Raw genomic sequence first — 22443 nt, 5'->3', positions numbered from 1 at the left:
CTGAGAATAAGGTGAGGAGAGGATAGAAAAAGAAACTGCTTCTTTACCCCTATTGTGATAGGACTCTATTAGCGTCAGAAACGAAAGCCAAGGATCAAGAAGTGAAGTAGATGAAAAGGAGTTTAGGCAGCTGAAACACAGGATTCTTGGGATTCATGCCCTCTAAACTTTTGGGTCTTTAAAAAAAAAAAAACTATAATCTTAGTCCATGAAATACAGTTCTTTCAACTGTACTGAGTGTTTACTGTGTGCAGAGCACTGTACTATAAGCCTGATGTGGGCAGGGATTGTCTCTACTGCTGAATTGTAATTTTCAAATGCTTAGTACAGTGCTGTGCACACAGTAAGTGTTCAATAAATACAATTGAATGAATGAATAATAAACCGACACATACCCTGCCCACAGCGAGCTTACAGTCTAAGAATACTTGTAAGTGAGGGAGATTAGTATTATATTTGTGTGTGTGAGCACGTTATCTAAGGGGAGAGTGAGAAATTCTGATAGTCTGTGCTGCCAAGAAAAGTTTTCTTCATTCACCAAGTAACCATCTCTTGACTCCTTTCCTGCTAGGTCCCCATGAGTTGAGCTGGGGCTCCCTAGCTTTTATGTGGTCCCAAAAGAAGAATGGGAAGCTTCTCCAGGTTCCCATTCCACCCTTTTTATCCCCTTCTTGCTCACTTTGCCTCATAGTGTTTTCCTTTTGAACTTTCAGTGAGTAGAATCACCATTTCTGTGCTGCTATTTTCTTTTCCCAGACCTTATGGGACCAGTAAAAGAGCATAAACACATTCTTGAGGGTCCAGACTGCTTTACAGGGTACATTCAGTTTACAATTAGAGAAGAAAAAAATATCTTCTGAGTATTCTCATAGGATGCCTTTCCCCAACCTGTGACCTTTTTTTTTTTTTGACTGTCCATCTCCCCCTCTAAAGTCAGATTTCATTCTGGGCAGGGATTGTGCCCACCAGCTGTATTGTATTGCACATTCCCAAGCACTTAGTATAGTGCTGTGCATGCTGTATGTGCTCAATAAATAGCATTGATTGATAGTGGGAAGAAAAAATGTTTTAAGAAGCCCAGTGCCATTTAGGGGACAGTAGCGGCGGCTGACTTTCAGTTCTGAACTGATTATGTTAATGAAAAAATAGAAAAAGCAATCCCGGGAGAACGGAGGAAAAAAGAACGAAACTTCTTTAGTAATGTATTCAGTCACTCGTACTCTTTGTGGATGTTCTGCCCTCCTATATTTTAGCACTTTATAAAATGGAAGAGGAATATATTAAAAATGGTTAAGAATATTAATTCCTCTCCTATAAAATTAGAATAATACGCCAATATCCTTTCATCACCAGAATTTTGTGATGCTTAATTTGGTGTTTCCAAATTGCCCTAATCTTTGGAAAGGTGCTTATACTGTGCTGGATGACCCCATGTTAATTTAACCACAACACTTTTATCCATTTCAAATTATTTTTTCTGCATATGAAAATGTTTGGGGCAAAAAAAAAAGATTAAAAATCGATATATTAAGAATGGCTTCTTGAATTGATGCGTTGGGAGCCCATGATTGATGGGCAATGAAAAGCGTAAAAGTTAGGTTAAGCCTCAGAATTAGGCAGTGAAGTACAACTGAACAGTTCTTTTGAAAGCTAATATATGTTCTCACCTAAGGTTAAAAGGTAAGAGGTTTGAAGCTTGAATGAGTGGGATGGAAAATATAAGAGGAAAAAAGGGTACATGGGCTCAATTCTGCTAATAGTTTTAAAAGAACCTTGGTATCAATATAGTGCACTACAATTCATCTTTTTGGTGGCTGTTTGTATTTACTGTGCCTCTTCCCAAGGGTGTATGTAAGTAGTTTATCTCCTTCAGAATGGTGAAGTCTTCTAGACTGTGAGCCCACTGTGGGGTAGGGACCGTCTCTATATGTTGCCAACTTGTACTTCCCAAGCGCTTAGTACAGTGCTCTGCACACAGTAAGCTCTCAATAAATACGATTGAATGAATGAATGGTGGCATAAATTAATGAGAAGCAGTTTGGCTTAGTGGAAAGAGCATGGGCTTGGGAGTCAGAAGTCGTGGGTTCTAATCCCAGCTGTGCCATTTATCAGCTGTGTGACTTGGGCAAGTCACTTAAATTCTCTGGGCCTCAGTTACCTCATCTGTAAAGTGAGGATTAAGACTGTGAGCCCCACGTGGGACAGCCTGATTACCTCGTATCTACCCCAGTGTTTAGAACAGTGCTCGGCACATAGTAAGTGCTTAACAAATACCATCATTATTATTATTATCATCATCATCATCAATCGTATTTATTGAGCGCTTACTATGTGCAGAGCACTGTACTAAGCGCTTGGGAAGTACAAATTGGCAACATATAGAGACAGTCCCTACCCAACAGTGGGCTCACAGTCTAAAAGGGGAAGACAGAGAACAAAACCAAACATACTAACAAAATAAAATAAATAGAATAGATATGTACAAGTAAAATAAATAAATAAATAGAGTAATAAATATGTACAAACATATATACATATATACAGGTGCTGTGGGGAAGGGAAGGAGGTAAGAAGGGGGGGATGGAGGGGGGATGAGGGGGAGAGGAAGGAAGGGGCTCAGTCTGGGAAGGCCTCCTGGAGGAGGTGAGCTCTCAATAGGGCCTTGAAGGGAGGAATTAATGCCAAAACCTCTGCCGTGTTGGTCGGGTACCAAAGATGGAGATTTGGAGGCCCTCAAGTGTGCCATTTTTGGGCACTCTCTTCCAGGTTGGGCCCATGCCCTCCCTTCCCGGCACTTTTTCCTGTTACCTTGGTGAGTACTGGTGTGCTCTGAGACGAGTTCCTTACCTCCCACCGAGTGTATGCTGCTGGCCACTGGGCCCCAAATTACACCGAAGCACCTGTTCCAGACATACCATTAACTAAACCATTGAACATTTGTTACTCATTTCAAAGGGGGGAAAAGAAAACACTTGGAAGCTTCGCTAATTGCATGTAGCTGAAATTGCAAATTAGGGTTTCCTTTTACATTTTTTTCCAAATGGTCAATTACGGTAACGCCAAGGTAGCTTGCTTCTTTAAGCAAGTGGTTTTAGGTTGTGGGCTAACATTAGCTCGGGCTTTGACTCCTTTGATATCAGTTTCCATGATGATTCCCTAAGGTGTGTTTTTACTGTTTTTCGTAGGAATTCCCTATCTGAACCAAGAAGAGGAAAGACAGTTGCGGGAGCAGTACGATGAAAAACGCTCTCAATCGAACGGTGCAGCGACTCTGTCATACGTATCGCCAAATGCCTCTAAGTGCCCTGTGACTATTCCCGAGGATCAGAAAAAGTTTATTGATGAAGTGGTGTAAGTTGACATGACGGGAAGTTAAGGCTCATGTGGTAATTCGGTGTTTCAGAGTCTCTGGGAATCAGGTGACCTGGGTGATAGCCTGGCTCTGTAAGTAAGAGAGTCCATACTGGGGCCTTTCCTTCAATAGTGACGGTTTCTGACGAAAGAACTATCTAGGCTACTTCATGATGTGGACCAGCCCAGCAGGAGTCCTGGAAAACAGCTGGCTAATGTGGGCAGCAAGTCTGCGCCTCTCTCCTTAAATCCGACAGACGATTACTCTCCCGCCCTTCAAAGCCTTATCAAAAGCACCTCTCCAAGAGATTTCCCTGACTAAACCCCACTTTCCTCTTCTCCCACTCCCTCCTGCGTGTCCCTAACTTGCTCCCTTTATTCATCCCCCATCCCAGCCCCACAGCACTTAACATACATATCTGTAATGTATTTTTTTTTTACATTAACGTCTGTCTCCTCCCTCTAAGCTACTGTGGGCATGGAATGTGTCCGTTTATTGTTGTATCATCCTCTCCCAAGCGATTAGTACAGTGCTCTGAACACAGTAAGCGCTCGATATGTAAGATTGACTGACTATAGACCGTCTCTATATGTTGCCAACTTGTACTTCCCAAGCACTTAGTACAGTGCTCTGCACACAGTAAGTGCTCAATAAATACGATTGAATGAATGAATGAATACACTTGCCAGGTTTTGGAGCTCTGGAACAGCGTTGATACTGTGTTGCAGTCACACTGACCATTAGTGGGGCCTGAATAGTAAAATCACAGTGTGAAGCCCCTCTGCTTCCTTACTCTGCCGTTGCATCCCATGTCCTAGCAGAAACCTGAATCATAGTGACAAGAGAGGGACTCTGCGGCCACTGGCATTATAGAGAAGCAGCATGGCCTAATGAATAGAGCACGGGCCCGGGTGTCAGAAGTTCATGGGTTCTAATTCCTGCTCCCCTGCTCGTCTGCTCCGTGACCTTGAGCAAGTCATTTCACTTCTCTGGGCCTCAGTTACATCATCTGTAAAATGGGGATTAAGACTGTGAGCCCGTTGTGGGCCAGGGACTGTGTCCAACCCAGTTTTCTTGTATTTCCCCTCTGCGCTTTGTACAGTGTCTGGCACACAGTAAGCACTTAATAAATAGCATAATAAAATAATAATTTCCTTTGTGCAGGTTCTCGATTCTGAGGCTTTGGGGCCTGAAGCCTGTCCATTGTTCTCGATGGGAGACTGCATTATCGGCGTCACCATCATCTAAACTCGATATTTTATTTAGCATTTCTCGAGATAGTGAAGTTTCTTTTTGTTTGGCTAGAATGCTCTCAGATTGACTTGGTGTCCAAGAGAGTGAAAGACTTCATTTACTGAGTAGTAATGTGGTTCTGGAGTTTTGATCATGGAGTTGTTGGAAAGGGAAATCAAATTTTGCTGATGACAGCAACAAAGACTTTAAACCTCTCTTCACCTAGTTCTTCATTTCTCAAATTGGTAGAGAAAAGTAACGATACTGACCGTAAAAGTTTTTTTCATTGTTCTATGGATGGTCAGTATATGTAAGGATAAAGAAGATGCTTGGTTGCTGAAAATATCCCAGCAGTGTCCTGAAACAAAAGCCCATTTCTTGAAAATGTTTTCCACGGGATCGTTAATAGTCTAGAAATTGCATGAAAGATACTTTCAGTATGTTTGAATGAAGAATTATTCTGGAAACTGAAGCTGTGTTTTCCGGTAGTCTATTAACTGCCTAATCCATAAACCCTTGGCCATCATAAGAAATCTTTGCTTTTCAAAGAGTAGCTTCAGGTATTAATTATTGTGGTATTGAAGCGCTCACTATATGCCAACCACTGTACTAAGTGCTGGGGTAGATACAGGATAATCAGATTCCACATGGGGCTCACAGAGTAAGTAGCAGGGAGAACAGGTTTAGAATCCCCTTTTTGTGGATGAGGGAACCAAGGCACAGATATGTTATGTGACTTGGTCAAGATCACACAGCAGTTGTGGGGTGGAGCTGGGATTAGAACCCAGGTCCTTCGGCTCCCAGGCCCAGACTCTTTCCACTAGGTCACACTGCTTGGCATTGCCAAGGTTCAATGAAAAACAGATATTTATAGGTGTTGTAAAAAAAAAAATTGCCATCTCCCTCTCCATGCTTTCATTTGTTGGCATATTTTAATGATAGTTCAAATTTAAAATTGAAGAAGGGGAGGAACTGTTAGAAAAGTGCCTACACTGATTTTAAAATATATAATTTCTTTTGAAAATATATTGCAATAAAAAACTGCAACTAATATTAGGAAAAACTATTGTATGGAAGAGGTATGACTAGTGCAGTTTAGATGGTTCTATCGTAGTTTTAATCAACAATATGTTGAATATATATTGAATTAAAATTAATTCAGTATTAAATATTAATAAACTAATAATTTGAAGAATACCGGTAAGTGGAACAGGTAGCACACCTGAATCTTATAACCAAAGCTAAACATTCAAAAAATTCAAATTCTGTTTGAAAACTCTGAGACATTGAGAAATCAGCCTTGCAGCCCCTAAACTTTAAATAGATTTGGAAGCAGGAAATATTCAATTTCTAAGCATCGGCTGGCCCAACCCCTGCTAAATATTTTAGAAAATAGGAACATTTGGGTATGTTGTGAAAATGTGATTAATATTGCTCTTAGAATATATTCATTAATATATATTGGTAAATGAAGGAATGAAATGGCTCATCAAATATAATGTGCATAATATTTACTCCTCTAACACTTTACTCCTCTAACACAGAGAGAAAATTGAAGAACTGCTACAAAATGAAGAAAACAAGAATTTGGATTTGGAGCCATGCACAGGGTTTGTGTTGAAAATAATTTTATGTTCACAATTGGTGTGGTATAAAATTTCTCTTGCATATTCATTCAGTCGTATGTTGCACATTGTCTCAGGTCACTCCTATGAGCAGTTTGTAATAACTAAAATTTGAACTTTGACCATCTCTGGCAGAGCACAGTTGAATATTTAGATAATGAATGCTTTCACTCGTAATTCGTTCTGCTACCTTGTGGGGAGAAAAAAGGCAAGTTGACCTCTACTGGCTTTACAGTTGTGTATATTTTCACATTTAGTGTAAGGGAATGAGATGGTGGTGGGAAATTGTTAGAGATTGAGTGGTTTCAAAAAGGAATCAAGCTTCATATCACATTTTAGGTCTGTCAATCAAAGGTATTTGTTGAGTACTAACTGTATGCAGAGCAGTGTACTAAGTGCTTCAGAGAGTTGAGCACAATTTAACTGTTAGAACGGTCCCTGCCTACAAGGGGCATACAGTCTAAATGGAAGAGTATATCCTTATATGTAAATAAATGCAGTTGGGGTTGGGTGAATATGAAGTGTTTAGTACTTTTCCAAGTTCATAGGAAATGTAGCAGGCAGGGCATATAGGGAAATGAAAGCTGAGTGAGGGAAGACCTTTTAGAGGAGATATGATTTTAGGAGGGTTTTGAAGGTGGAGGTAGCAGCGCATATGAAGTGGGAGGGAGTTCCAGATCACAGGGAGGTCATGGGTAAAGGGTTGGTGGTGAGTGAGGGGTAAGCGACGTACAGTGATGAATTAGAAAAACTAAGTGGCCAGATTGGGTTTTCGTAGGAGATCAGTGAGTTAGGGTTGGAGTGGGTGAGGTGAATGCCTTCAGGTTGATGGTAAATCAGTTTCTGTCTGAGGCAGAGATGGAGGTTCTTGAGAAGTGGGGAGTTGTGGACTGAACAGTTGTTTTAATAAAATCTTCCGGGCAGCAGAGTGAAGTATGGACTGGAGAGGGAGGCAGAAGTCAGAGAGGTCAGCGAGGAGGCTGATGAGATTTATCAGGTGGGTAATGAAAAGTGCTTGGATCACTGTGGTGTACTTTTAGACTGTGAGCCCACTCTTTTAGACTGTGAGCCCACTCTTTTAGACTATGAGCCCACTGTTGGTTAGGGACTGTTTCTATATGTTGCCAACTTGTGCTTCCCAAGCGCTTAGTACAGTGCTCTGCACATAGTAAGCGCTCAATCAATACGATTGATTGATTGATTACTTTGAATGGAGAGGAAGGGATTTTAGCGATGTTGCAAAGGAAGGGTTTGGTGACAGGTTGAATGGGAGAGGGTCTCCTAGGCCCTGTCTCATAGGCCCATAACTTTGACATTATCCTCAACTCATCCCTCATTCAACCCATATACAGTGTCACCAAATTTTGTCAGTTCTATCTTCTCGACATGTCTAGACTCTGCCATTTCCACTCCATTCAAACTGCTACCACACTGATCCAGCACTTATATCATGCCATGACTACTGTATCAGCCTCCTTGCTGACCTCCCTGCCTCCTGTCTCTCCCAACTCCAGCCCATACTTCACTTTGCTGACCAGATCATTTGTCCAAAGAACGTTCAGCCCAGGTCTCTGCACTCCATAAAACCCTCCAGTGGCTGCCCGTCCACCTCCTCACCCAACAGAATCTTCCCAACATCAGGCTTAAAACAGTCAATCGGCTCCTCCCTTCCTACCTTACCTTGCTGATCTGCTACAACCCGGCCCATACATTTGGTTGTTCTTAATCACTGTACCTCGATTTCATCTATCCGGCTACTGATCTTAGCGCTTAGTACAGTGTGTTGCACACATTAAGCTCTCAATGAATGAATGAATGATCATTCATTGCCCAAATTCTCCCTCTGAAATGGAACTCCCCCCACCTTTCATATGCAGCAGACACCCCCCACTCTCCCCACCATCAAAGCCTTCCAAAACACAACTCCAAGAGGCCTTCCCTGAATAAGTGCTTATTTCCCCTACCTCCCCTCCTTTGTGTGTCACTTATGCACTCGGATGTATACCGCTTAAGCACTTGATATAATAATAATAATGGTATTTGTTAAGTGCTTACTATGTGCCAAGCACTGTTCTAAGCACTGGCGGGTCAGGGGTTGGGGGGATGTAGGGCAATCAGGTTGTCCCACATGGGGCTCACAGTCTTAATCCCAATTTTACAGATGAGGGAACTGAGGCACAGAGAAGTTGTGTGACTTGCCCAAAGTCACACAGCTGACAAGTGGTGGATCTGGGATTAGAACCCATGGCCTCTGATTCCCAAGCCCGTGCTCTTTCCACTGAGCATAGCTGCGTCTCTATATTCCTCCCACCTTCCACTTCACAGCACTTAAGTTCATATTCTTACACTCTCATTTCCCCAATCTGTAATTCATTTTAATGCCTGTCTTCCACTGTAGACTAAGCCTATCAACTCTATTGACTTGACACTTGTACTTGATTTGTACTTTCCTTACTGAAGTGAAGTGCTCTGCATACAGTAAGTGCTCAATAAATATCAAGTGATAAGATACCTAACAAATACTTGACCACATATGGTTTTTCCCTAAAATATATATCTATATGTGTGTATATATGTATATATAAAAAGATATTTTTTTCTTGCCCATCTAGATTTCAAAGGAAACTAATCTATCAGACATTGAACTGGAAGTAAGTGCTAATATTGTGTGTGTTATTTCTTTTCGAACCATCTGAATTGTTTATACTATGGAATGAATCTCACCTTTTTGGTTTACTAACTGTTAATGCCTAAATGTTATAGATGTTACCCTAAATATCAAGGATTAGTTCCTTGAATGCGGCGTATTTCTAGCGTACAATTCCAGTAAATCCTATTAAAGGGGAAGATCAGGCCAAAGCTGAGACATGATGAATCCCAATTTTGGCTTATTTCTTGTGTTTGTTGTACTGTTTCCTCTTTGATCTTTTCTCTTCCGCCGAGAAACTCCTTGCTAGATGCTTCATTTTGCAAGGGATCCAATCCAGAAGTAGAATTTCCAACACTAATCTTCCTCCACTGTTCTGGTGGTCCTCTCTGCCCAGAGTGTATACTACTTTGCTGTGCTAATTTTCTATGTGGATTCTCCCCTACTTCTTGCGAACTGTTCATGTATTGCAAAATGTTTCAGTATGGTTGGGAAGGGAGCCAAAAGTTCTGGGACATGGAGAGCAGGGCACTTTGTTCAGTTTTTTTAGGCAAGAATCTATTTTTTAGTTCCATGGACTGATATTTCCCATGATCATTATTCATTAAGTAGTGTTTAGAATAGCAAAAAAGTTTGGGATTGAGCACAGTTCAAGTATATAATTTTAGAGGAATGGAAACTATGGAATGGACTTGGTCCTTTCCATTCTGGGGTGATAAATTCAAATTATTTTTATTAAAACTTCCCCCTCCCCACTCTTTAGCCTCATCTGGCTCCACAGTAGTCCACTACCTTTCCGAATGACGTGAAGCTTTCAGTGGGGAGGGAAGGGGGAAAAGAGAGGAACAAGACGGAAGTACTTATAGAGATTACTTTCTAAAGAAAGGGGATTTATAGAGAAAAGATATTTCAAAAAATAGATTTATCTAATGCAGAAAATTGAATGAAATTTAACAAAATAAAATTTATTTAGTGCTGAAATTACTTTACCTTAAATATATGTCCTCCGGCACAAGTAATTTTGCATCTGTAAAACACATGACACTTTGCGGTTATTTGTGTTAGTGTTTGTTGTAATTCCCAGTTTAAAGTTAAATCTATTCCTGACTCTTTGGTCAAAATACCAATTAGAAATTTTCAAGGCTTGATATTTTTAACAGGTTAATACATTTTTGTTTTTCCAGAAGGCTTGGAAGACAAAATTTTAAACCATTTGTGTGACCAAAGAAGTGTTCTTGACCCAGTTACATTAGGGAGGGATGTTTATTACCGCTTCCAGTTTGTTTACCGGATTGAATGATCCAATTCTAAATACAGAGATATTTTCTTTGAACACTAGAATTAACGGAAAGCCTAAAATGCTAATGCCCTCCCTATCACGAGGCAAGGGCTTCAGTTTACAGAAAGTATAATTTGGACACTTTTTAAAAATAAGATAGACTGCATGTGGACCCCAGGATAGGACAGGTGTGTGTTTAAGCCCCGATGGACTATCTCTCCCTCCCTCTCCCTTGACCCCAGGAGTAATATAATGCGGAGCTCCAAGTAGCAGCCTGGGGCTGTCTTCTCTCTCCTTTCCCTGCCTTTCCAGTTCCCTCCACTCTTCAGAGTTCTCTGGTTGCCTTCTACTGCCCGTGGCTCAGATTGCTTGAAGTGGAATCCAAAATGGTAGCAGAAAGCTAGTTCCTTTCAGGGCAGAAAGAGAAGTAAGTTCCTTTTTCTCCTCTTCCCTGCCTAGAATTCCCCCGGTCTCCTGTAGCTGCTTGGGGCTAGAACCAGTTGAAAGTTTCAGGTGGAGGGTAAGGGGATTAGAGGGAACAGCTCTTCCCCCATCAGTTCCAATTCCACCCCACTCCCAACCCCACCAGGCCTGTGTTAAGGTGGGGTCCAAGTCAACTAAGCCCCAGGGGCTCTAAATTAGAACAGCTTGCCTATGGTGGGTCTACAGTTTCATCTTGTATTTAATGAGACTCATTCCATTTCACTGGAACAGAGCTTTGCATTTTCTTCCATTAAGCATGGTATTGAAGCAATAGCAACACCGTCGGTGCTCGCCTGCTAATTAAATGTTTTTGTTTGGTAGGTATCCCAAAGGCATACATATCGAGACCTTAGAAACAGAGAAGGTAATCGCTCAGATGAACAGTGGCTGATATTCAATAGATTCTTAAAACCAACAGGTTGAAGCGAATGTATTGTGTTTTTTTTTTATGGCATTTGTTAAGCCCTTACTATGTGCAAAGCACTGTTCTAAGCGCCGGGGGGATATAGCATGATCAGGTTGTCCCACGTGGGGCTCACAGTCAATCCCCATTTACAGATGAGGTAACTGAGGCCCAGAGAAGTTAAGTGACTTGCCCAAGGTCACACAGCAGACATGTGGCGGAGCTGGGATTTGAACCCATGACCTCGGACTCCAAAGCCCGGGCTCTTTCCACTGAGCCACGCTGCTTCGTTTCCATTCCGTGAAGTGAGATGAAACTAGGTATCCAAGCCCATTGGGTGTTAAAAGTTATAAAATGAAGTCTAAATAAGAATTGGAATGTTTTGCCCCCTTAACAATGAATAAAAGTCCTGAAATTTATGAATAGACAGTGAAGTGGGTTTCTGAGAAATGTTTGTTATTACACGGGTGTGAACTCATGACATTAAGAATGGATATTTATGGCTCAATAATAGCTTGCCCACTAATTATTAGGAAGTTGAGCTTTTATTAGACCCTACTCATAAGAAGTCCTGCAAATCTTAGTTTCAAATTGATATTTTCTAAGATGAAACTACCAGATGAATCAGCAGTCTTTGTGGGACTAGAAATTCCCGTCATGAAAAATAGCATTTGGATAATGACGTATTGATGCTTTTAACTGAAATCAGTGCATCTGAATGGATAAAACTGAAAAATTAGTATTTGTAATGGAAATGTTGGAAATTTTTTGTAGTAATGCTGCAAGTAAACTTTAGTTGCATTACAAAACACATATTGACAAGTTGGACTCCCAACAGACTATGAAGATGATTTTAAAATGGTGACTTGTAGTATATAATAGGACAAATTCAGAATTCTTTTTGTTCCTTGCTTCAAGTAATTTGTGTGTAATTTTTTATTTTTCAGAAAGAGCGATATATTACAGTTAGCAAAGTAAATGAGGAAGAACGCAAAAAAAAGGAACAACAGAAACAAGCTAAAGAGCAGGTAAATGGATTTTTATTTTCTTCTGTAAAGCGGAAATCATTTACACATGTATTTATCAATGTAGAACCTGCTTTTGATTTCAGATAAGCTTAGTGGATGTGTATAGAATGCCATATTAAACAAGCCTTCCTTTTCCATTGTCATGAAAATGGTAGGATGTTTGATATATGACTGAAGCAGTAATCAGAGTTTCTGAAATCTATTTGGAAAACTTAGTTTATTGTACTGGGGGATGGGAGTCGGCCAGGGGGAAGCCTAGTTTCTTCAAAAAATTAAAGCCAGATCAATCAGTCATATGTATTGAGTGCTGACTCTTTGCAGAGTGTGCTTTTTTTATGATATTTAAGCATTTACTATGTGCCAGGCACTTTTTTAGCGCTGGGGTAGATGCAAGGTAATCAGGTTGGACACAGTCCATGTCCTAAATGGGGCTCACAGTCTTAATTCCCACTTTACCGATGAGGTAACTGAGGGACAGAGAAGCTAAGTGACTTGCCCGGGGTTACACAGCAGACAGGTGGCAGAGCCGGAATTACAACCCAAGTCCTTCCGAGTCCCAGGCCCGTGCTCTATCCACTAGGTCATGGTCTTGGGAGAGTACAGTATAACAGAGCTGGTAGACACATTCCCTGCCCACAACGAGCTTATGATCTAGAGATGGAGCTAGATGTTAATATAAATGAGTAAATACTGAAGTGTACATAAGTGCTCTGGGACTGAGGGAGGGGTGAATAAAGGATACAAATCCAAGTTCAAAGGCAAAACAGAGGGGAGTGGGAGCAGAGGAAATGAGGACTTCGTTGGGGAGGGCCTCCTGGAGGAGATGTGCTTTTAATAAGGTTTTTTAAGGTAGGGAAAATGATCGCGGGTCAGATACGAAGAGAGAGGGTGCTCCAGGCCAGAGGCAGGGCATGGGCGAGTGGTCATCGGCGTACTAGACGAGGTCGAGGTACAGTGAGAAGGTTTGCTTTAGGAAAGTGAAGTCGGCAGGCTGGGTTGCAGCAGAAAAGCAATGAGGTGAGTAGGAGGGGCCAAGGTGACTGCTTTAAAGCTGATTGTGAGAAGCTTCTGTGTGATGTGGAGGTGGATGGGCAACCACAGGAGGTTCTTGAGGAGTGGAGAAACATGGACTGAACGTTTTTGTGAAAAAGGATCCGGGCAACAGAACAAAGTATGGACAGGAAGGTGGGTGGTCTGCAAGGAGGCTGATGCAGTAATCAAGGTGGGATAGGATAAGTGATTGGATTAATGTGGTAGTTTGGATGGAGAGGAAAGGGTGGATTTTAGCAATGTTGCAAGGGTTGAGTCGACGATTTCGTGACAGATTGAATAGGTGGGTTGAATGAGAGGGATGAGTCAAGGATAACACCAAGGTTATGGTCTTGAGACAGGGAGGATGGAGGTGCTGTCTACAGTGTTGGGAAAGTCAGTAGGAGGACAGGATTTGGGTGGGAAGATAAGGAGTTCTGTTTTGGACATAGTAAACTTTAAGTGTCAGTGGGACATCCAAGTAGAGATGTCCTGAAGACAGGAGAAAATGTAAGACTGCAGATATGGAGAGAGGCAAGGGCTAAAGATGTAGATTTGGGAGTAATCCACATAGAGATTGGTGGTTGAAGCCATGGGAGTGAATGAGTTCTTCAAGGGATCTGATGTAGATGGAGAATAGAAGGAACCCAGAACTTAACCCTGAGGGTCTCCCACCAGTAAGGGGGTGGGAGGCAGAGGAGGAGCCTGTGAAAGAGGCTGTGAATGAGTGGCCAGAGAGATAGAAGGAGAACCAGAAGAGGACTGTGTCAGTGAAGGCCAGGTTAGATAATCAATCAATCAATCGTATTTATTGAGCGCTTACTATGTGCAGAGTTGACAGTGTTGAAGTCACACCTGAGAGGTCGAGGAGGATTAGGTTGGTGTAGGATTTGGTAACAAGATCATCAGTAACATGAGAGGGTAGTTTTGGGGGAGTAAAAGGGTCAGAAGCCAGATTGGAGGGGGTCAAGGAGAGAATTGGAGGAAAGGAACCAGAGACAGTGGATATGGAATGCTGGATCGGAAGACTGGATCTAAACGCTGGTGTAGATACAAGCTAGTCAGGTTGGACACAGCCCCTGTCCCACATGAGGCTCACAGGTGAGGTAACCGAGGCACAGAGAAGTGAAGTGACTTGCCCAAGGTCACTCAGCAGGCAAGAGGTGGAGCCGGGATTAGAACCCATGACCTCCTGCTTCCTAGGCCTGTGCTCTATCTGCTACGCCATGCTGCTGGTACTCTCCAAGCGTTGAGTACAATGGTTTGCATCCAGTGAGTGCTTAGTAAATACCATTAATTAATTAAAAAGCAATATTCATCTATTTTAATGTTGAATTGCCATTGGTTTAGTTTATGCTGCTCATATGAAGGTATAGCCATTTAGTTACTAATAAATATTAATAATCGTTAAATCATCCTAGAAAAAATTAAGTCAGAGAGCCTTGAGACTTCAGGTCTGGCTACTCACTGACGGCTCATTTTCTCCCAGGTTGTGTCTCACTAACCCTGTCTTAATTTGTGCCAGAAATCTCAAGTAATTCATGGCATTTATTGAACACTTACTGTGTGCAAAACACTGTAGTATACAATACTGCCATGTGCTTAGTGCAGTGGTCTGCACACAGAGCTCAGTAAATACTGCTGATTGATGTGGTCCTTTGAAAACTTGCCTTAAATCAGAATCAGGAGAGTTAATTGTCTTATGGTGTTCTAAATGTTTTTAAAATACCTTGTTTTAGAGAATCAAGAGGCAAGTGTGTGGACAGTTTTGGGGAGATTGATCAGGTCACTGTTTAATTTTTGACAGCTCCTTTTTTAGGATCTGTAATTTGGGGCAATTTATAATCTAGCCACCAGGAGGCAAACTTTTTCCTTGGTTTTTAATTAATCAATCAATCAATCAATCAATTGTATTTATTGAGCACTTACTGTGTGCCGAGCACTGTACTAAGCGCTTGGGAAGTACAAGTTGGCAACATTAGGTAATAGGTAATTAGGTAATATTACCAGTTCATTTTACCAAAATGCTGCAGAAACAGGACTAAAATAATTTTGCCAAAGTTTAAGACTTGCGGGTGTCCTCAATAATTTTTGTAATAATTATTATCTTACAAATTTCTTCCATGTGAGTACCTTAGACCTTAAAGCACTCAGCCACCTTGTCCCTCTCCTACGTCACACTGCTGCTCTGTTACTATAACCCAGCACACACACTTCGCTCCTCTAATGCTAACCTTCTCACTGTACCTTGATCTCCTCTATCTTGCCACCGATGTCCTGCCTCTGGCTTGGAACGTCCTCCCTTTTCATATCTGACAATTACTCTCCCCATCTTCAATGCTCTATTGAAGGCACATCTCCTCCAAGAGGCTTTCCGTGACTAAGACCTCATTTCCTCTTCTCCCACCCCATTCTGCATCACCTTTATTTGCCCCCTTTATTCACCCCTCCTTCAGCCCCACAACACTTATATATATATCCGATTTTTTTAATATTAATGACTGTCTCCCTCTCTAGACGGTAAGTTTGTCTTGGGCAGGGCTTGTGTCTACCAACTTTGTTACATTGGACTCTTCCAACTGCTTAATACAGTGCCCTATGCTCAGTAAATATGAACAATTGTTAAAAAAAAAAAGCCTGTGGTATTTGTTAAGCACTCACTATGATTATGTATCAAGCACTTAATTTGTGCCAGGAATCTCAAGTAATCAGTGGCATTTATTGAGCACTTACTGTGTGCAAAACACTGTAGTATAGAATACTCCCTTGTGCTTAGTGCTGCTCTGCACACAGTGCTCAGTAAATACTACTGATTTTCTAGGCTATTCAAGTTAATCAGGTCTTTTTTCCAATTCCCCCCTTCTTCAGTCTGGGTCTTCAATGAGCTCAGGGGTTCACACCCTCCTTATACTTATAATTGATAAAAAATCAATAATCCTATCTTTCATGGTATTGTACTTTTTTAAAATTACTTTTTTACAGGAGGAATTGAATGATGCTGTAGGATTTTCCCGAGTTATTCATGCTATTGCCAATTCTGTAAGTAAATTTTAAGTATGTTGCATTAGATGTTTCATGTTGTTACTGCTCATTTTCTTAGTAAATATTTTTGAGAATTAAACAGTTAGTTAACATGTAAATTTAAATTTTTATTACATTTGAGAATTTACCTTAGTACTTACATTAGATCAAGGAAAGGACAGATGCTTTGCAGTGTGAGTGGTTTGTTAAATTCTAGTTAAAGGGGAGTAATTAGGAAAAACATCAATTATTGCAATCTCTTGGTAGGTGAAAAATAATTCAGCCTTTTCCCTTTTCCCTTTCCATGGAAATGTCATATTTAAGAAAATCACACTGATGAACTTTATATACTAAAGATCATATTGAGACTGAAACATTTAATCTATAATTGCATTACTAGATACCTGTTAACTTTTACTTATATTTTACTGTTTTAGGACTTATTACATTGTGAATTTATAAAAGAATAGCCTTTCAGTTGCTCAGCATCCTAAACAGATATTTTCACAATTTCCTTACAAAGAAATCGATAATATAGAATAGTAACCACATGATCACAACTAAGAGAAAAGATCATTTAGAAACAATTCAGTCTTAATTTTCTCAACTTATATTTGTTTCTGTCTCCCAAAAACAAAATATACTTGGGATTTGGGAACAGCCAGGGAAAATGATAGTAGTATTTATAGTAATGGTATTTAAGAAGTGGTTCCTGGGAGCAGAGCACTGTCCTAAGTGTTGGAAAAGAGTATGCAGGTGGAAATTAGGTCTGGCAAATGAATTGGGACAGGGGTTTAACACTACCCGCCCACCCCATTGTTAAATGAGATGTTGATTGTCAGTGAAATCACCCTAAATAAACTTTCTAGAAATTAGAATATGCACATAATTCACATGGACCCAGAATTGTTTATTTTGTCCCCAAATTTGTATTGTACACTGCTTTTAAAATCATTTCATAACATTGACTTTCTTCAGGGAAAACTTGTTATTGGGCACAACATGCTCTTAGACGTCATGCATACGATTCACCAGTTCTATTGTCCACTGCCTGAGGTGAGTGTCTTGTTAACCCACAATAAAATAATAGTAACCGTGGCATTTAAGTGCTTAATGTGTGCCAAGCATTGGGGGTAGATAGAATGTAAGCAGATCAAAAAGAACTTGAAAAGGATGTGTTCTCTTAATAAAATGAAATTTTATTTTTGTTTTTCTCAGAACAATGAAAATATAAGCTTTGTTTAGGGGAGTATTGCTTCCAGTGCTCTTCACAATTGTTAGTATTCTTGCAGTTCCACACTTTGCTCACTCTGCCTCCAGCTGCGCAAACTCCCTATTTATACCATTGAATAACATGCTATTAAAATTAAATGTCTTGTTGTCTCAGGATAACTTGAAGTCTCCAGGATAGAGCCCTGGTTTTTTTTACTCTGCCTTCAGTATCTGCTAGGCTGAACTCTAATTCTAACCCATTAGTAGCTGATTTCTTCACTTATCTAGCTTTATGAACGAAATTGCCTTATTCTTCCCAAATTGCTTGTGGGTTCAAGCCTTATCTAGCCTAGGCACTTGATGCTAGCAAGCACTGGAGGGAGAAAGGGTAGAGCAGGAGGCTATCAAGGGACCTGATTTTAATTCCAGTTCTGATGAGTTAACTAGTCTGTGGGCTAGTTCTGCAGCGTCATGAGAATAAGTTAAAAGGGGTATAGTATTCTGAGTGAAAGAAAGGTATGGAATAATTGTGATGACTTTATTATATATTAGTAGAAGCCACATATTTGATCATTTCTGCATATAGGGATGGTGGAGTCTCCTCAGCCCTTCAACCTGAGCAAAACTGCCCCCAAATCCACTTAGGAGGACCAGGATGCCCAGTAATGCAAGCATTCCCCATTCCTGCATCTTTTTGGCCATTACCCTCAACCCATGACTCTTAAATAAGCGACAGGATCATTCAGGTTCCAACCAACTTGCCTTACCTCCTGAGACTGACGGCAGGAAGCATAGAGGAATCTTACCTCCTTTCCCTCCCTCACATGTCCTTTCCTTCCTACACTTCCCAGGCAGTCAGGTCTCCCCTGCATCCCAAAACTTTCCCAGCCTCTACTGCAGTTAGACACAAAGATTGGAGCTCTAAATGGGTTTTTAATAGATGAATTGGAAGGAGCTCTAACAAGTTAAGTAGAAAACAGGTAAAACAATTCTAACACAGAGTGGCTTCCTCTTGCCTCTAACACTTTTCCCCTGTTTTCCCAGGACCCTCTTTTCTGTAAGCATCCTGGTGCACCCACTCTTGGCTATTTCCCATGGGAAGTCCAGGGTTTCCCAATTCACTCTCTGGATCCATCCTTCCATATGTATAGGTGCCAGGATCTGTTGCCAAGCCACATGATCATTTTCCATACTCAGGGGTAGGAACTTCCTCTACGATCCTAATCTTTGGACCCCAGCGTGGAGAATTGTTCTCCTGCAACCTGTCCCTTCAGGATTGCTTCCTAGATCCTCTCATGCCCTCTCCCTCCAAAATCACTTCCCAACTCTGATTCAAAATGGTTAAAGGGCATCCTCCTCCCATTAACTAGCCCCTGCCCTTTGTTTTCCCAGTTCTCCCCATCAGTTTCAAATGGAGGCAACCAAGCTAAGAAAACTAAGTAAGCAACCAAGCTAATCCAGTGAACCTTCCCTCAGGGATGGGGTCATTAGGAGTGTATTTTCTTCACTCTTTTCTGTTTCTCCTGCCTTTATGTGTGGGACTAGCTTGGATAACTGTCAGTCAATCAACTGTATTTATTGAGCATTTACTGTGTGCAGCGCTCTGTACTAAGCATTCAGAAGAGTACAATATAACAAGAGTTGGTAGGTGTTCTCTGAATGGGTAGTCCCTTATTTTGTGCTCATGTTTTAGAAACCATGCAATTAGGGAAGGAGTGTGGGCTTGTAGAAAGAGCACAGGCCTGGGTGTTGGAGAATCTGGGTTCTGAAACCAGCTCCACCCATTGTCTGTTGTGTGACCTTGAGCAAATCACTCAATTTCTCTGTGCTTCAATTACCTCATTTGTAAAATGAGGTTTAAATCCTCTTCCCTCTCTATTTAGACTGTGAGTTCCATGTGGGACAGGTTTGGTGTCCATCCTGATTATCTTGAATCTGCCCCAGCCCTTAAAACAGTGCCTGACACATGATAAGCACTTAGCAATAAAAAAAGATTAATTCTATAATTTTAAAATGTTACTGACATTTTTGTTTAGGCTTAAGACAATGGATTGTGAGTATGCATTGTAAATTTGGCTAATTAAAAATGTCCGAATTTCAGACTAGGTATGCCATCCCTTTGACATTTATAGACAGATAGTAATTTCAGTGTTTACCTAGTTATGAAAAGCAAATTGAAAATGACAATTTCCTGTGAAGAATGAATAATGATGATGAGAAGTGTAATTAGTTAGGGTCAACACTATAACTACTGACTCTAGTAATTATAGATGTAAATTAATTCATTCAAAGATGCAGAAATCCCATTTCAGATCTGGGCTTTCTGATCAAAATAAACTAGGAAAATTAATAGTGTAATATTTGCATTTAGATATGTGAAGCTTCAGTAATAGTCTGAGTAGTTTACAAAAATTGCCTGAGTGCAATGTATTCTATGCCTAATTTTAGTGTCTAAATTCAAAGCAAAGGCCTAATTTCATATAAAAGTGTCCTAGGGCATTGATGACACTGTAAATGCTTAGGAGAAAAAGTGCTATATAAATAATAAAATCACCCTTTAGACTGTGAGCTCATTGTGGGAAGGGAAAGTGTCTGCCAACTCTGTTGTATTGTACTCTCCCAAGTTCTTAGTACAATGCTTTGCACTTAGTACTCAATAAGTACCATCGATGATGATGGTGGTATTCAGTTTTATTTATCAAAATAATTTAGTCCTAATTCAAGTAAATTGCCATATCTATTGTTGATATTAAACAAAAATCCCTAGTTATGGGACAAGTACCTAGTAGTTGAAGTCTACCTGTTGGTGTACAATCTTAACAACATTTTTGTGACTGTTCGTATAACCCACCACAGCCTCAGGCATACTTTATTCATTACATGTTGAATTCTTTTGTTAACCACCATAACTTATCAACATTTAGTAAGTATGTTTTTATTTAATATCTGCCTTCAATCATTTTTAGTACCAATCCCCTTAAACTGAAAAGCCACAGCAAATCTTTCACTCTTTGCAAGCAATAAGCATTACTTAATCCATATTAAACATCATTTTATCTGCGTTTTTTTGACTGAATTGGTATGAATAGTTTATAGCATTCTGTATTGGCCTAGTTTCAGTCCAAATTACAGACCATAGTACCCTACATTTTATAGCTGAGAATGCAGAGGAGCATTTCATCCTGTATTGTCAATTTTGATTAATTTTTAGGGTATCTTGTTGTACTGCAGTATACTTTGGGGTCTTAGACTATTAAGTAGAAATAGTTATAAAGGAAAATTTGAACTTGATTGTTTTAAAGAGCCACAGTCAAGCTGTGTGTGTGTGTGTGTGTGTGTGTGTGTGTGTGTGTGAGAGAGAGAGAGAGAGAAAGAGAGAGAGAGAGAGAGAGGAATGTGGTAAAAATTGGTAGAAATAGTTTTTCAGTTTGTCTTTACATACAGAGACTGGAAACGTTTGTAACAGTTTGGAGAAAGCAGTTGAGGTATTGTCTTACCAGTTTGGGTTGTGAATATAAACTATATCATGAATTTTGAGTACACTTGTCTAACCATCAACCACTACCTTGAATTTTAGGATTTGAATGAATTTAAGGAAGTAACAGCATGCGTCTTCCCCAGGTAAATTTTATTTTACATATCTTGGTAGAAGATGACCAGTAGCTGCAATTGTCATGTATGTGTGTATATAATATGTTTGTGTATGTGTAGATGAAAATTCTGTGTATAATTTCATAGAGTGATGGGGCCTTAAGTAGTCATTAAGGGCAGTTCCCTGTCTCTGGGCAGAATATCCAATCTTTTTAAGAACTGCCACCTGCTACCTAATTTTTGAGCCCAACATTTCCTGAATCAACCCATTCCTCTCTGCCCTGTCAGTCCTTTGTGATCAATCAATGGTATAGAGTGCTTACTCTGTGCAGAACACTGTTCTATACACTTGGGAGGCTATATCGGTTAATAGACTCAATTCTTGTCCACAAGGAGCTTAGAATCTAAAGAAGATAGACACAAAAAGAATTACAGCACTTAGAAAAGTGACACAGTAAGCGCATAAACTCATTCTGGGCAGGGACTGTGTCTGTTTATTGTTGTACTTTACTCTTTCAAGCGCTTAGTATGGTGCTCTGCATGCAGTAAGTGCTCAATAAATAAAATTGAATGAAGGAGGAACAAATCCAATTTTTTAAAAAATGGTAGGGGAAGAGGTAGAGGGTAGAGATTTTTATGTAGGTTCTCTAGCTGTGGAGTAGTGCATAGGTGATATAGAAGGGCCGAAATGATACAAATGGGGAAATGGGGTGGGGAGATGGGAGATTAATTAGGGAAAGCCTAGAGGAGATGGGATTTCAGAGTGGCTTTGTAGATGGGGAGAGCAGTGACCTGCCAAATGTAAAGGAGGAGTGATTTCCAGAAAGAAGAGAGAGGCTGTGAACAAGAGGTCACTGGCCAGACAGATGAGAATGAGGCACAGTGAAAACTTTGGCTGGAAAAGAGTGAAGTGGGGTAGAGTGGAAGAAGATAAGTAGGGTAGGGAGAGCTGTTTGAAAGCCTTACAGTGATCAGGAGTTCCCAGACTGAGCCCCCTCCTTCCTTTACCCCTCCTCCCCCTCCCCATCCCCCCCGGATTACCTCCTTCCCCTCCCCACAGCACCTGTATATATGTATATATATGTTTGTACATATTTATTACTCTATTTTACTTGTATATATTTATTCTATTTATTTAATTTTGTTAATATGTTTTGTTTTGTTGTCTGTCTCCCCCTTCTAGACTGTGAGCCCGCTGTTGGGTAGGGACCGTCTCTATATGTTGCCAACTTGTACTTCCCAAGTGCTTAGTACAGTGCTCTGCACACAGTAAGCGCTCAATAAATACAATTGAATGAATGAATGAATGAGTTCCTGCTTGGTGTGGAGGAATAATAATAATAATAATAATAATAATGGCATTTATTAAGCGCTTACTATGTTCAAAGCACTGTTTTAAGCGCTGGGGAGGTTACAGGGTGATCAGGTTGTCCCACGGGGAGCTCACAGTCTTAATCCCCATTTTACAGATGAGGGAACTGAGCTCCCAGAGAAGTTAAGTGACTTGCCCAAAGTCACACAGCTGACAATTGGCGAAGCC

General features: G+C 40.5%; 1 protein-coding gene across 3 annotated transcripts in view; it reads left to right on the top strand.

The window, feature by feature from the left end:
• Positions 1 to 22443, top strand: part of PARN (poly(A)-specific ribonuclease) — a 188853-nt gene that overhangs the window by 13365 nt on the left and 153045 nt on the right. For all 3 annotated transcript variants that reach the window (XM_038763155.1, XM_038763154.1, XM_038763156.1), the window contains exons 7-14: positions 3186 to 3351; positions 6130 to 6195; positions 8823 to 8861; positions 10941 to 10983; positions 11970 to 12050; positions 16062 to 16118; positions 17079 to 17156; positions 20890 to 20933. In XM_038763155.1, the coding sequence (XP_038619083.1) occupies positions 3186 to 3351; positions 6130 to 6195; positions 8823 to 8861; positions 10941 to 10983; positions 11970 to 12050; positions 16062 to 16118; positions 17079 to 17156; positions 20890 to 20933 (574 nt within the window). The remainder of the gene's footprint in view (positions 1 to 3185; positions 3352 to 6129; positions 6196 to 8822; positions 8862 to 10940; positions 10984 to 11969; positions 12051 to 16061; positions 16119 to 17078; positions 17157 to 20889; positions 20934 to 22443) is intronic.

Source organism: Tachyglossus aculeatus, chromosome 21 (assembly GCF_015852505.1).
Source record: "Tachyglossus aculeatus isolate mTacAcu1 chromosome 21, mTacAcu1.pri, whole genome shotgun sequence".
NCBI classification, from domain to species: domain Eukaryota; kingdom Metazoa; phylum Chordata; class Mammalia; order Monotremata; family Tachyglossidae; genus Tachyglossus; species Tachyglossus aculeatus.
Note: the sequence above shows the minus strand (reverse complement) of the source record. Positions and strands in the feature narration are given on the sequence as shown.